General features: G+C 34.6%; 1 protein-coding gene across 1 annotated transcript in view; it reads left to right on the forward strand.

The window, feature by feature from the left end:
- LOC140444332 (uncharacterized) overlaps positions 1-17,304 on the forward strand; it is a 97,289-nt gene that overhangs the window by 57,345 nt on the left and 22,640 nt on the right. Inside the window, exon 2 of the mRNA XM_072536083.1 lies at positions 15,934-17,168. Within this exon, the coding sequence (XP_072392184.1) occupies positions 15,934-17,168 (1,235 nt within the window). The remainder of the gene's footprint in view (positions 1-15,933; positions 17,169-17,304) is intronic.

Raw genomic sequence — 17,304 nt, forward strand, 5'->3', positions numbered from 1 at the left:
TCTTCACAAACAGCTTGTGAGATAACAAGCTAATAGGCCTACAGTTCTTTGGCTCCGTTATATCTTCCTTTTTGCGAATTACTACCATAACACTTTATTCCACTGAGACGGTGCAAATTCTTTTAAAAAGCATGAGCTATATAATTGTGCTAATGCTTTTACTACTGTCTTTTCTCCTGTTTTAACTGCCCTAATAACGCTTTAGTTATCACCAGTTGCTTTATTGATTTTCATTTGATTTAATGACTAAGACTTCTTCAATTGTTACTTATGAAGTGTCTTCTGAACCCACATTTTTAACTTAACACATCTTAACTTGATGCTGTCTTTCTTGTCCTCTCGCCTATATAGTTACGTGTAAAATTTTTCAATTATGTTAATTATCTTGCGGTATCTGTTAGTTGTCCATTTTGATCTGCTAGCTTAACAATATTTATCTTACCAGGAGCTGACTTCAGTTCCCTTAAACTTCTATTGTCCTCGACAACCGTTGTAATCTGTTTGGTGTTATGATATTGCCTAAGTTCTTTCTCACTGCTTTATTCATATCTTTATTAAGCTGTCATATTACGCATGCGTTCGTATCATTTTGAAGTCAATACTTCTTATCGCTCGATATGACGTTTTTGCACGGGCCGAAATCATATTTACTTATACACTTATTATAATATAATAATACAAAATGACTTTTAGCAAATATCATTTTATTTTTTCATAATAACACGAGAACGACTAGATTGATTTGGCCAATTTTGTTTTTAAAATATTTTTATAAAAGTAATTTAAATAAAATCCAATAAAAAAAAGTAAAATAAAATAAATTAAATTAAAAACCATCGCTCTGCGCGTAGACGATACGAAAGCTATGCTTCTCCTCCTCGGTCACTCCCAGAGTGCCACATCCCGTTTTTTTATATATTTTTAAATCTATTATAATGAAATTTAATAATAATCAAAATGAAAGTAATAACGCGCTTTCAGAAGTTTTCACTTCTGCTGGAACTCACAAGTGTCGCGCGACGTTTTTTTCTTAAGTTATACTCATGTCTCCATAAATATTTTTGTGTCTTGACTGGTTTTTTCAACCTTATCCTTCCTGAGATTTTGTACTACACATTTTTTCTGTGCTCCTGGTAGCTTTTATTAAGTTATCGTTTATACACTATGTGTCAGCCAAATGGAATAAATTAGCTAATAAATAAATGAGGGAGTATTTAAAAAAACGGTCGAACACGTCGATTAGCATTTATAGTTGGACATTTTTTTTTTTATATAAAAACTTTTTATACGGTTTTATACAGATAAAGATGGCTAATACCAACTTGCTTATTTTAAATAGAACACCTTGTATATTAATTAATTTTTAGATTCCTTTAAATAGAACACCTTATATATTAATTAATTTTTAGATTCCTCAGATCATTTTAGACATATTTTAAATGCAATGTCCTATACCCATCTTTGACTGTTTCAGAAATATTAAGTAAAATCCAAAAATTCACATTTAGAAAAGAAAATTATTTATTTGTCGAAAGTCGCTACCACTATCTTAATACTTCTTGCCTACTTAGGTCTTGGTAATGATAAAGTAAGCAAAAACTATTTAAGAATTCCTTTTTATTGATATGTTAAAAAAAACAAAAAATCGTTTACTTTGGTTTAAAATGCCAATGCATAGATGAATAATATAGTATATAGAAATAGATAGACAACTCAATGTATAAATTTCGTTGATTAGCACCACTTGCAACTGGAGTCATGACTAATCATCTTTTCGCGGGAAATTCAAATAGGCACCCCTTACATACATACCCTTTAGCGCCTCTTGCGGGCTATTTCGTTACTAATTAAAATTTACTGGAAAATATCTTATTTTCCGATGGAATCATCTCACATATATTAATAAAAAATATAAGGATATATAAAAAATGCACAATTTTTTCTAGATATACGTATATTTATTTGTTGTTTAAGATAAAACAGTTATAAACTAATTACATAACATTTATCACACTGATATTTTTAGAAACAAATTTGAAATACTATTATTGTTTGCTTCTGGACAACTTACTATCATCATCCTTTTTGTAATTTTTCCATGATTTGTACACAACGGAACAATACAATAATTCACCATGTTTATTTTTTTACTAGCACAACACAAAAAATCTTTGTTACAATAGGTAACTAAAACTAAACTTTAAAAACTAAGTACATAACCAACTTAAATTAAAATTACTAAGAATAATTGCAAACAAAAGTTAAAGATGATAAAATAAAATTGAAAGCTTGTAAACGAACGGAAGATCTGTCATTACTTTTGACAGAAATGACATTGCGGAATTAAGCTTCATTTGTTATTTTATTTGTGACACCCGGAGATTGTGTTAAAATAAATGATTGGTTAAAGTCTTCGTGAGAGAGATAGGCTGTCATTTCTCTTTATTAACTGGCTGAGGTCAAAGTGATGGGGGCATGTTCCAAGGTCATGCATATGTTTCCGGGGCATGTGAAAATATTTTATTGTTCCATGACAGAAGTAGTTGTCATTAACTGCAAGCCAGAAAAATGGTTCATTTAACAGAAATGTACAAAATTACAATTATACAATAATTGGCTATGGAGATAAGACACGGACGCAAATAGAAGTAGCTCGTTTATTTCACGAAGCATTTTCTGATTTGACGCACATATCTCAAGGGATAATTAGTAAAATAGAGAAGCAATTCCTCGAGCTGGGCCTTGTTGGGAAGGTAAAAAAAGAAGCTGCCAATGCAATAAGTGAGGATACCAAATTGGCTGTTATGCTTGAGTTTGAGGAACACCCACATACATCTGTTCGAAAGCAGCCCCGGTACTCGATATTAGCTATTTATCGGTTATTCTAATATTACAAGAAAATAAAATGCATTTCTATAAAATTATACACACCCAGGAGCTCATGGAAATTGATTTTAAAAGGAGAACGTTTTTTTGTGAACAAATGATGGCAATGTTAGACAGCAATGTGATCCAATTAGAACATGATTTGTTTTCTGATGAGTGCACCTTTACTCTTCACGGTCATGCTAATCGGCAAAATTGTCGCTATTGGTCCAGGGAAAATCCTCACTGGATGAGAGAAGGCAATACTCGATACTCTGAGAAGGAATTATTGAAGAGCAGATCATAGGTCCCTTTTTCATAGATGGCAATTTGAATGGCGACAATTATTTAGCACGACTCCAAAATAATGTAGCGCCAACACTCGTATCCCAATCCAAGAAACTCACAAGTTCCAGCGAATATGATATGGTTTCAACAAGATGGAGCACCACCCCACTACCAACTCCATGTTCAGCAGTACCTCAACCAAATATTTCAAAATCGGTGGATAGGGAGGCGAGGATCGATGGAATGGCCACCACGATCCTCCGATTTGACGCCATTAGACTTTTTCTTATGGGGATATATGAAAAGTATTGTATACAAAACTAAATCCACTGACTTAGCTGACTTACGAAAACGAATAACGCTTGCGATTAGATCGATCACATCTGAGATGTTAAGTAACGTTAGAAGAAATTTCTATTCACGGTAAGGGTGTTGCCAAGACGTTCGTGGGGAGCGTTTTGAACATCTCATACATTAACATTATTGTTTAGGTTTCTATTATTTATAAGTTTTTGAATATTTTGTAGCGACTTTCGGCAAATAGATAATTTTCTTTTTTCTAAATGTGAATTTTTGCATTTTACTTAATATTTCCGAAACAGTCAAAGATAGGTATAGGACATTGTATTCAAATAATGACTAAAATGATCTGAGGAATCTAAAAATTAATTAATATACAGGGTGTTCTATTTAAAATAAGCTTGTATTGGCCCCACCGTTATCTGATACACCCCGTATAATTTTTATGGAAAAAAATGCGCAACTATAAATACTTTTATTTCATTTTTTCGAATACTCCCTCATTTATTTTGTTACAGGTTTAATATTTCCTTTGTTTATTTTCCTTATATGGTCAATGAAACTAGAAATAAAATAGACAATAAATTGGCTTTGAATTTATTTTATAAAAACTTACTTAGTTATAGTTTCATAATGGGCTTGATTTTTCTTCTGTTAGTATCTTCATGTATCTTTCAAATTGTTCTTCTTTAGGTTATTGTTTTCTTATCAAATGTTTTCTTTATCAAAACTGTCACCTGTTAGGTTAATGGCAGGGTATGCTTATCTTGAGTGACATGACATTTAGCCTCTTCTTACAGGTTATTTGACATCAACTTCTAAAGGTCAATTTATTGGTTCACGGAACTAAAAGTTGTACTTTGAATTGTTGGTCCTAATAGGTTGGAGACAGGATATCTTGTCATCAGTTCGTTTAAAAGTTGGATTTGTGGGTTTTTTTTGAGGAAAAAAGTTGAGATTTTTGGGTTCACATGTGCCAAGGGTACTGAATATACAGGAAATTTCTGGATTTAAAACTCAATTTCACCTCAACAGGATCAGGAATCAATTCTATTTGTAAAATAGGCGCTTATAGCGGATTAAATTCTTGATTGAGAATTATTTTACATTAAGGTCACCTTACATCAACGGTAAGTCCTATCTAAGACCTATTATTCCATCAATCACAACTTAAACACTTTCTAAGACTATTCTTTTACTTTCAGACCTTATACTTTTATTTTATATTCTTCTCCTCCTTCAAATCTTCTATTTGGTGTTTACTTTTTTTTATTGGCTTCCATACAAGCTGTTCGTCGTTTGGATCTACAACTTCAAGAAGTTGATTGTAGGGTTATTGGATATAAAGAAGACCAAGCTATAGACCCTAAGAAGGAAAGTGGACAATAAACTTGGTGAGAATTAACCATTTTACCTTCCCTGCAACCATCTTATCTACCTTATCATATTTGGGATAATACTAGTCACATATTCAAATAGTTTATCTGTGGTTACATACAACTGATGTATTTATAATAACCTTCTCTTCCACCAGACGTTTAGATAATTGAAACTATTGATATCTGAAATAAAAGTAGGGGAGAGGTGGGTACAGTGACACAGAAAAATTTGAATTTCTGTCATCGCTAGACCATTAATAGGATTTTACTTGCAAATATCAATTTGGATGTGTTATTGTATTGCAAATACATCATGAATGACTACATTGCTATAAATTAAGAAAACAAATAGATTTAAAAAAAAGTCTGAAACTTTGCATTGTGTCAGTGTTCCCTGGTATGAAGGGTACACTGACACAAAGACATTTTTCAACTGTAATATGTAAGTATTATTATTTAGGACTAATTAAACAATAAAAACGTATTTTTATTATTGATCTATAGAAAAATATTATAAATGCTTGTTGTTTTCTATGAAATCAAGTCCGTTTTAACATTAGGAAAAAAGTGTCGACCCCTGCTAATTTTTGGATGGTCCAAAATTTTTATAATCTGGTTGTTGAATATAACATCAATGTCTGTGACACATGGAAACACAAAGCATGTGACATTTTTTGAATTTTTACGTAAAAAACTGACTTCCATCGTACCAATGGTGTTTATCACCACAACTTTCCCAATATAATATTTTTCGATTTCTTTATTGGAATGGGCTTCATATTTGAGTCTCACTAATAAGAAATCATTGATCTTAATGTCGCAAATTTTGGCTGGATCTAATGTCAAATCACATAGGTCTTCATCATCACTATCTGAAAATATTTCACTTCCCTCTGACGTGTCAGAATTATGGAGACTATAAGTTTTACCATCTTCGTCTTCCGACTCAATAACATCATCATTGTTTTTAATGTCTTCTGAGATTATGCTTCTTTTAACTGTTTTCGCTTTTTTGGCTCTATTACTTTCAATTTCGTTTTTCTCTAGAGTGTCAGTAGCAATCATAGTCTTGCCTTTTTTTCTTCTAGTTTTAACCGAAATTGTCAGACTTTTTTTTGGATATTCACGAATAGCTGATGGACTTACAAATGTCAATTTTCTTCCACTTGTGGATGAAGGTGACAATTTCTGTAATGGAGTTACGTCCTGGTTCTTGATAGAGTTATCTGTGGTACCTCCTGTCGAGGTAGATGGTTTTGGATCAATATTTGGTGAATTAACTAATGGTCGTTCTGTAACTTGGCTTGCGAAATAATCATCATCATTAAATACGTGACGGTCAAAGGGAAATATTCCAGTTTTTTTAAAAGCTGCCGATATATTTACAGGTGTCATAGATCTGGGGTAAGCGAGTCCCACAAATGATGCTACATGGTAGATTGTCACAGGTGTGCCCGGATTAGCTTTTTCCCACGAACTTAAAACATCGTTGTAAAATATATGAAACGGTTTTAGCAGACCCACATCTAATGGTTGCAACCGATGGGTGCAATGAGGAGGCACAGTCAAAACAGTGACCCAATTATCTTTGCACAGAATGATAGCTTCAAGAGATATATGGCTCTCATGGTTGTCCATGATTAATAGTGAAGGGTTAGCTTTTGAACTACAAGTATGTTTAATGAAATGTTTTAAAACTTCAATAAAACATTCTGTGTTCATCCATCCTGCTTTCGTAGCCAAGCCTAACGTCCCACATGGCGCTCCTGCCAACATATGGCTTTTAAAATGGACTCTCGGAAATACCATTACGGGTGGGATTGCACTTCCATTTGCACTTACAATGCAGCATGTGGTAACAAGTGTACCTCTTTCACTGCTTTGAATTTTAGACACTTGTCTAGTGACTTTTTTGGCTAGCACCTTTGTCTAATTGTTTTGAACTGTCAAAGTTCCGGTTTCGTCTAAATTGTAAATTCTGATTCCATTTGAAAAATTTGGATGTCGCTGCAAAACTATTTCCAACTTATTAAAAAATAAGTTTACATTTTCTTTATTGAATCCTGCTGCTCTTGCTAGACTACATCCCTCTGGAGTTCTTAAGGATATTGTACGATGTCTATGGCGAAATCCTTTATACCAGTCGACTGAAGCTTTTTTTTCCTCCTCCCAATTTTTTGGAATTTTTAATCTATTTGCTTTCGCTAAGTCATATGAAAGTTTGCGACAATCGGTAATTGTTAAACTGTAAAACATTTTTGAACACGTTATGATATAATCAACGAGAGCTTCCTCTAGTTCCAAAGAAAATATTTGGTTTATTTTATAGTTAGGAGCCATTCGGCATTCGGGATCATCTCTGTATTTCTTTACGTATCTGCTTACGGTTTTAAAGCTTAAGTTTTTCTCTCTAGCAGCTTGACGAATTGATATACCACTGATAACTAGATTGACTGCTTCCCTCATAGAATCTTCATTGAATCTACCCACTGTCTTATCCGTTTTCTTCTGACGTACCATCTGTAATGTAAATTCATAATTAACAAAAGCTTCTTAGACCCTAATATGATTTTCCAGCACTCATTTGCTGTCAAGATTTTATGAAATTCACAAGAAGTGTACAGTGACACATCGTGTCACTGTTCCCTATCAATATTCGTGTCACTGTACCCACAATGCTGTTTTATACAAAAATTTGTAAATTTTTTGTTAATCTACAAAGATTTTAAAGAAATTTTATTGCTATTACTTACATTTTATACGACTTTTTTACGACCCAGAACACAATCCAATAATTCAGGTTTGTTTCCTCGTAGTAAACAACTAAAAACACCCTTGACAAAATACTTCTGCACTAACAAAACACAAACATGCGATTTTCTCCAAACACAACAGATTCTGTCAACTTTTTATAAGACAAGTAGTATTCTTATTATACCAACTGTAAAATTCCACAATATCACCAACTTGCTAACATATTTTCTACTAGGATTTTAAATGTGTCACTGTTCCCTGTGTGTCACTGTTCCCGCCTCTCCCCTAACCTTAAATTATAATTAGTAGATTAAAGTATAATTAGATTAAGTTAGATCACAAGTAAAGTTAGATATTTAGTTACTAATTAGGGGTATAGATTACAAGGTTTATTTAATTTAGTTAAGTTAGTGTTAGAAACTTAGTAGGAATAAATTACCACAAAATACAAACGGTGTGATATAATATTAAGTTAGAAACTTACCGTTGACAAAGTAGTGTACACTTAAGGTATATATATATATATATATATATATATATATATATATATATATATATATATATATATATATATATATATATATATATATATATATATATATATACGCTGGGGTTATTCAAATCATTGTAATAATCCATATTCTTTGCTGTAAGCATTAAATTAACCTCACTATTGAATAAAAATTTAAACTATAAACATAAAGAGTAGTTCTTGACAGGTGACAACAACACCTCCGCTGGGTTATGGATAATGGTCTGATACGCGGCATTATTCGATAAATTGGGCCATAACATTTTACCCACCCCACTCTCCGGGTATATATTGGATTTAAACCAAATCTTAAAGAGCTGGTCCGACTATTTACCACCTTTAATTTATAAAAATATAATATTTTAGGTAACAGTGGCGCCCTATGTGGTTTAAAGGCTTTTCTATTGTTATTTTTTTTGTGGTTTACATTTTGTAGTTAGAAAACGGAAGGTTATTATAAAAAAAATAAATAAATAAAATAATAATACTAGTGCTATATTGTACTTAAACCTACCTACACCTTAATCTATAATAAACATATATACAAAACATCAACACAACAAAATTATCATATTTATTTATATACAACTTTCTAATTAAATCTTTATATTATTTATAAAAAAAATTAAATTTTTTTTTGTAACATAGAAAAAAAAATTTCACATTTTAGGAGTGACTTTCTTTTAAATTTCTTTTCTTCCTGGAAGGAGGGGAAATTGTGTGTTTACATGACTATATTTTTGTGTATACTCTTCCATTTGTTACATAATTTTTTTGCGAACTTTAAATTATTATAGAAATAGACACTTTATTCGGTATCTAGATAGTACCATTCTTTTTGTTGTTAGTTGTAAGTTCGAAAAACTGTTTTATATTTTCATTGAATGTATTAAGAATTGGATATTTAATATTAATTATCATGGAAGTAAATAGATTAAAGAATGAGGAATTAACATATGAACTACGGATCAGAGGCATACCGGTTGGCGCTACAGTAGAAGAAAAGCGAGCAAAATTACGACAGGTACTTCGATCTGAAAAGGAAACAGGAAATCAAGAAATAGCTACATCTTGCATTTCATTGACTTTCGCTGAAGAATATGCAGTTTGTCGAGATAAAGTAGAAGAGTTAGCTGAAATGATAAATGAAATTGATCCAGATAACTATGAAAATTATTTTCGTAGAATATGTGCACGACTGATACACTTATCTCATCGATTGGAAAGGTTTAAAGGCGATAACCCTGAAGAGGAGCAAGAACGATGCAAACTTACTACGCAATGTAACCAATTATTTACCAACTTAAATATGGCATATGAAATGGTTAGTCCAATTCGAAGAAACCGTGGTGATGTAACACGAGAGATAAACCGATATCTACTCTCACGTGAGGATCCGGCTGCCGCTATCGGAACAGAACCAAATGGTCAACGGAATCCAGTGGTTAGTAGGGAAACCGAAGAATCCCTTCTGGATACCTTGAACCCCCCAGGTTTACCCAATATCTCAAGAAGCCTAAACATCATAGGAGACATTGTAGACCACCCGGAGGACAATTTAAACCACCCTCCTCCATATACGAGCAAATTTTTGACTAGGCAATCTAGTTCATACCTGGATTCAGCTCGAGGAGCTTCCTAGTTCATCCAATTCCAAAGTTCACTTCACTTCTGATATTTCACGGATAGTGGCTATTGATGAAATGGAATATCCCCGTAATATGACAACGCTAGAAGAACCTAGTTGTTCCCGTAGATTTGTGGATACCGCAGGATCCCTTGCCCCGCAGTTTGGTAACCTTCGTCTGGGACCTAATATTACCTCTATGCCTGGTTACGGAGAGGGGACATATTCTTCAAAACCACTCGTTTACCGATGGAATCTCAGATTCAACGGGCGTTCTAGCGTTAACGAATTTTTGGAACGAGTTGAAGAACTCCGTCTCTCACGTGGCATAAGTAAAGCCCAACTTCTTCTATCTGCCCCGGAACTCTTCGAAAAAGAGGCGTTGTATTGGTTCAGGACAGGAAATTTTCATTCTTGGGATGACCTAGTGACTCAGTTACGGGATGCGTTTAGACCATATGACTACGAGTACAGTTTATGGGACGAAATTCGCCGTAGGACTCAAGGTAGCCAAGAGAGAGTTCTGACTTACATAACCGCAGTGGAGAACTTATTTCGCCGATTAGACCATCAGCCATCCGAAGAGTACCGAGTAAACATCTTACGAAGAAACCTTTTACCATACATCCAGAGTCAATTAGCCAATCCATCAGGTTAGGACAGTTCACGAGTTAATACGGTTATGTAGAGCCGTTGAGGAGACAGAAGAAAGAGTGAAGAATTTCACCCCACCTTCTACCTCCTACAGAAACTTACTTGAACCGGAACTGGCATACCATCGTTCATCTCAACCACCCCATATCTCCGCGATACGGACCTCCTTAGGAAGCACTGGCCAACAAGGAAATTTTTCCGACCACACTGATAGTAGGACCAGTACTTTAGGAGACCCTCCTACCTCTTCTCCTACTTCTCACTCCACCACTACTAGCCGACAACCACAGTGTTGGAACTGTCACAAAGATACGCATAAATTCAGAAATTGTCCTGATCCGCGTAAAAAATTCTGCTTTAAGTGTGGTTATGCCGGAGTAATGGTAAAAAAATTGTCCTACCTGCACAAAAAACTTCCGGGCCGGTCCACAGTAAGTCGGTCGGGATCAGCTATTGAAAATCCGACTTCCAAAATTTCTTCTATGTCCGTACTACTAGATTTTGTATTAGCTCATGCAAAGCATGACACTCGACCTTATTTGTCCATTACGATTTTAGGTAATCAATTTTTAGCTTTGTTGGGCAGTGGATGTTCTAAGACAGTTATCGGTAGTCTTGGTTGGGAACGACTCAAAAGAGTGTGTACACTTAAACCTTCGGGACAACCTAGGGAATGTACTGTCGCCAACGGTGTAAGGTGTCCTATTCTTGGTTCCATCACTATACCCATCCAACTACAAGATAGGGTGAAAATTATGGAAGTAATGGTGGTACCTAGCCTTCCACACACCGCTATCCTGGGCATAGATTTTTGGATTTCCATGAACATCGTTCCTGATTTATACTCCGGACAATGGTCTTTTCGGACAGACAATGATTTACCACTAAATCACATAATGGCCATCCATTCCGTCGAGCGTCTATCTACGACACAAAAGATGCATTTGGACGAATTGATCGAGACCACTTTCCGTGCAATGGGTAGTAAAATAGGATGTACTGATTTAGTCGAACATGAGATAAGAACCACTGCTCAACCTATAAAACAAAGACATTACCCTCTTTCACCGGCTTTGCAAAAACATGTGAATACTGAACTAGATAAGATGTTAAAAGAAGACATAATACAACCATCGACTTCCCCTTGGGCTTCTCCTATTGTTTTGGTCAGAAAACCTGATGGATCCTACCGATTTTGTGTCAATTACAAAAAACTTAACGAAGTTAGTGAGAAGGACGCATATCCTATACCTTTTGTCTCATCCACCCTGGACAAATTACGGGATGCAAGATATCTTTCGACACTAGATATCAAGTCAGCTTATTGGCAGATAGAAGTGGCTAAGGCTAGCAGACCTTTAACGGCTTTTGTTGTCCCCACGCGAGGACTATTTCAATTTAAGAGAATGCCTTTTGGGCTACATTCAGCCCCCGCGACTTGGCAACGATTTATTGATCGTGTCATAGGATATGAACTGGAACAATTCGTATTCGTCTATCTAGACGACATCATCATTTGTACTCCAACCTTTGAACAACACCTGGATGTACTGGCTAAAGTTTTTCGGAAACTTAAAGATGCGGGTTTGACGCTCAATCGAGAGAAATGCCATTTTTGTAAACCAGAACTTAAATATTTGGGATATGTAGTTAATGAATCTGGTTTACTTGTGGACCCAGAAAAGGTTGAAGCAATTGTTGGCATCCCAAACCCCCAAACCACCTCAGAGGTTCGTAGAGTTATTGGACTGGCATCCTGGTATCGCCGCTTTATACCGAATTTCGCCACCCTTATCGCCCCGTTGACAGCGTTACTTCATAAAAATGTTAAATTTTGTTGGGACGATTCATGCACGGCTGCCTTACAGAAAATCAAAGAACATCTAATATCAACTCCAATACTTACCTGTCCTAATTTCGATCTGCCCTTTATAATCCAAGCAGATGCGAGTGATTATGGTATCGGAGCAACATTATCTCAGAAATTCGAGGACGGAGAGAAAGTAATCGCCTACCTAAGCCGATCTCTTAGTAAGGCAGAACGTAGGTATACAACCACCGAAAAGGAATGCCTAGCGGTATTGCATGCCGTAGAGAAATTCAGACCCTATGTGGAAGGAACGCGATTTCAGGTAATTACCGATCATTACAGCCTCAAATGGCTGTACAACTTTAAGGACCAGGCCGGTCGTGTAGCCAGATGGGCAGTACGTCTACAACAGTATGATTTTGAGATTATACATAGGAAAGGAGCAGAACATGTAGTACCAGACTCCCTTTCCCGATCAGTTCCTTGCGTCGAAACCGTACAAACCACTCCGTTTAATCCTCCGATAAAAGATTCTTGGTACATCCGTCAACTAGGAAAAATAAAGAAGACTCCAGATAAATATCCCGATTGGAGAATTGAGAATGAACAACTTTATAAACTAGCCAAGGTTCCGTATCCGAACCTCATCAGCCAAATTAAAGAATGGAAAATAGTAATTCCCAAAGAAAATCGCACTTCTCTCATTCATGATCATCATGCACCCGTCACTTGTGGACATCAGGGTGTATATAAAACCTTGGGTAGGATAAATCAAAAATATTATTGGCCAAAAATGAAAGCAGATATTGCCCGTTATATTCGTCGCTGTGAAACTTGCCTCAAAACTAAACCCGAACAGAAAGCACCACGAGGGCTGATGCTAAGTATGACTCCGACTACCTCACGTCCATGGCAAATTTTGAGCTTAGATCTAGTTGGACCTCTTCCCCGTTCGTCAGCAGGATACACCTTCATATTCACGGTCTGTGATGTACTTAGCAAATTTGTTTTGTTCTTTCCTCTTCGAAACGCCACCTCTTCAAAAATCGCAGAACATATAGAAGATAACGTATTTCTACTATTTGGGGTACCTGAAAAGATTATTATGGACAATGGGAAACAGTTTCATAGTCATCAGGTCAATACGATTTTGAACAAGTATGGTGTAGAAAAACGTTACCTTTCAAACTATTCCCCTCAGGAAAACACTGTTGAGAGATATCATCGAGTACTCAAGACCATGTTGAGTGCCTACGTGGAAAAGAACCATCGCCTTTGGGATACATACTTGCAAAAGGTTGCTTGTGCTATGCGGTCTGGCCGCCATGAGGTCACCCAAATGACCCCAAATTTTATTATGTTTTCCAGAGAGCTAAACCTTCGAGGTTCAGACAACACAGCCTTGGAAATTCTCGACGATATCTACGACCCCTTATCTCGATCAAAAACACTTCTGGAGGTATTTCAGGATGTATCTGAACGAATTCAAACTGCTTTTAAGAAGAGTCGGACTCGCTATAATCTTAGAAGAAGAGATGATAAGTTCACACTCAACCAACGAGTCTGGAAACGAGTATACACCTTGTCAAATAAAGCTCAAGGAATAACATCGGGATTGGCCCCAAAATTTGAAGGACCTTATCACATTACCAGGATCCTATCTCCATGGTCCTATGAACTGAAAGACGATAAAGGACGAAACTTAGGAGTATGGCATGCGAAAGATTTAAAAAGTCACCCACCAGATGCCGATAAAACTGACGATTCAGACTTAGAATAGCATTAATGATCTTCTTATATTTATACAAATTTTAATTATTTTAATGGCTCCATTACGGTTTTCTTGAGGAAAACCTTTTTTGTAGTTAGGGGAGAGTTGTTACAGGTTTAATATTTCTTTTGTTTATTTTCCTTATGTGGTCAATGAAACTAGAAATAAAATAGACAATAAATTGGCTTTGAATTTATTTTATAAAAACTTACTTAGTTATAGTTTCATAAAGGGCTTGATTTTTCTTCTGGTAGTATCTTCATGTATCTTTCAAATTGTTCTTCTTTAGGTTATTGTTTTCTTATCAAATGTTTTCTTTGTCAAAACTGTCACCTCTTAGGTTAATGGCAGGGTATGCTTATCTTGAGTGACATGACATTTAGCCTCTTCTTACAGGTTATTTGACATCAACTTCTAAAGGTCAATTTATTGGTTCATGGAACTAAAAGTTGTACTTTGAATTGTTGGTCCTAATAGGTTGGAGACAGGATATCTTGTCATCAGTTCGTTTAAAAGTTGGATTTGTGGGTTTTTTTTGAGTTGTTTTTTTTGAGGAAAAAAGATGAGATTTTTGGGTTCACATGTGCCAAGGGTACTGAATATACAGGAAATTTCTGGATTTAAAACTCAATTTCACCTCAACAGGATCAGGAATCAATTCTATTTGTAAAATAGGCGCTTATAGCGGATTAAATTCTTGATTGAGAATTATTTTACATTAAGGTCACCTTACATCAACGGTAAGTCCTATCTAAGACCTATTATTCCATCAATCACAACTTAAACACTTTCTAAGACTATTCTTTTACTTTCAGACCTTATACTTTTATTTTATATTCTTCTCCTCCTTCAAATCTTCTATTTGGTGTTTACTTTTTTTTATTGGCTTCCATACAAGCTGTTCGTCGTTTGGATCTACAACTTCAAGAAGTTGATTGTAGGGTTATTGGATATAAAGAAGACCAAGCTATAGACCCTAAGAAGGAAAGTGGACAATAAACTTGGTGAGAATTAACCATTTTACCTTCCCTGCAACCATCTTGTCTACCTTATCATATTTGGGATAATACTAGTCACATATTCAAATAGTTTATCTGTGGTTACATACAACTGATGTATTTATAATAACCTTCTCTTCCACCAGACGTTTAGATAATTGAAACTATTGATATCTGAAATAAAAGTAACCTTAAATTATAATTAGTAGATTAAAGTATAATTAGATTAAGTTAGATCACAAGTAAAGTTAGATATTTAGTTACTAATTAGGGGTATAGATTACAAGGTTTATTTAATTTAGTTAAGTTAGTGTTAGAAACTTAGTAGGAATAAATTACCACAAAATACAAACGGTGTGATGATAAGTTAGAAACTTACCGTTGACAAAGTAGTGTACACCTAAGGTATATATATATATATATATATATATATATATATATATATATATATATATATATATATATATATATATATATATATATATATATATACGCTGGGGTTATTCAAATCATTGTAATAATCCGTATTCTTTGCTGTAAGCATTAAATTAACCTCACCTTTGAATAAAAATTTAAACTATAAACATAAAGAGTAGTTCTTGACAGGTGACAACAACACCTCCGCTGGGTTATGTCTAATGGTCTGATACGCGGCATTATTCGATAAATTGGGCCATAACATTTTACCCACCCCACTTTCCGGGTATATATTGGATTTAAACCAAATCTTAAAGAGCTGGTCCGACTATTTGCCACCTTTAATTTATAAAAATAGAATATTTTTGTAACAATTTATTAGCTAATTTATTCCATTTGGCTGACACACAGTGTATATTCGGCCTCCCTAACGTCCATGTGTATTGTCTAACTTTGGCTATAATTGTATTTATTTATTATAATAATATCCTTTGTTTTTGTGTTACAGTAAAATGCTTATAGTTGGTTTGTATTTTAGGTTGTTCCCAGGAGGAGAACAAACTGAAAATTATGGAAACGTTACATTCATCTCATAAACGAAAATATACAGGTCACCGCATTAAGGGAAAAATATTAAACAAAAACATGAAAGTTGGAACTGGACAGAGATCATATAAATGTGAAATTTGTTTTAAACAGTTTTCTCGAACAAGTTGTTTGAAAATACATTTGAGGATTCACACTGGAGAAAAACCGTACCATTGTGAAATTTGTTTAAAGCAATTTACTACAACAAGTGAATTGAAGAAACATTTGAGAGTGCACACTGGAGAAAAACCGTACGAGTGTGAAATTTGTTTAAAACAGTTTATTAGTACAAGTGATTTGACAAGACACTTTAGAGTGCACACTGGAGAAAAACCGTACAAGTGTGAAATTTGTTTTAAGCAGTTTTCTCGAACGAATCATTTGAAAAGGCATTTGAGAGTGCACACTGGAGAAAAACCGTATAAGTGTGAAATATGCTTAAAGCAGTTTAATACTTTAAGTCATTTGAAAATTCACTTGAGAGTGCATACTGGAGAAAAACCGTACAAGTGTGAAACTTGTTTAAAGCATTTTAATACTATAAGTCATTTGAAAAAACATTTGAGAGTGCACACTGGAGAAAAACCTTACAAGTGTGAAACTTGTTTAAAGCAATTAATTACGTCAACTGATTTGAAAAACCACTTGAGAGTGCACACTGGAGAAAAACCGTATAAGTGTGAAACTTGTTTAAAGCGGTTTATTACCACAAGTCAATTGAAAAGACATGTGAGAACGCACACTGGAGAAAAACCATACAAGTGTGAAACTTGTTTAAAGCAGTTTATTACTACAAGTCAATTGAACAGACATTTGAGAACGCACACTGGAGAAAAACCGTACAAATGTGAAACTTGTTTAAAGCAATTTATTACTACAAATGATTTGAAGAAACATTTGAAAGTACACACTGGAGAAAAACCGTATAAGTGTGAGACTTGTTTAAAGCAGTTTCTTACTACAAGTAACTTGAAAACACACTTAAGAGTGCACACTGGAGAAAAACCATACAAGTGTGAAATATGCTTAAAGCAGTTTAATACTTTAAGTCATTTGAAAATTCACTTGAGAGTGCACACTGGAGAAAAACCTTACGAGTGTGAAATTTGTTTAAAGCTATTTACTACAACAAGTGATTTGAAAAAACACTTAAGGGTGCACACTGGAGAAAAACCGTACAAGTGTGAAACTTCTTTAAAGTAATTTATTACTTCTTCTTCTACGGCATTACAAATTGAGCCATGGCCCCCTTTATTTTTTGCCTCCACCCTTGTTTGCCTGTGGCTGATCTTCTCCATACACGGACTCCTAAAATGGCTTG

This window comes from Diabrotica undecimpunctata, chromosome 6 (genome assembly GCF_040954645.1).
Source record: "Diabrotica undecimpunctata isolate CICGRU chromosome 6, icDiaUnde3, whole genome shotgun sequence".
In the NCBI taxonomy this organism is placed as follows: Eukaryota; Metazoa; Arthropoda; class Insecta; order Coleoptera; family Chrysomelidae; genus Diabrotica; species Diabrotica undecimpunctata.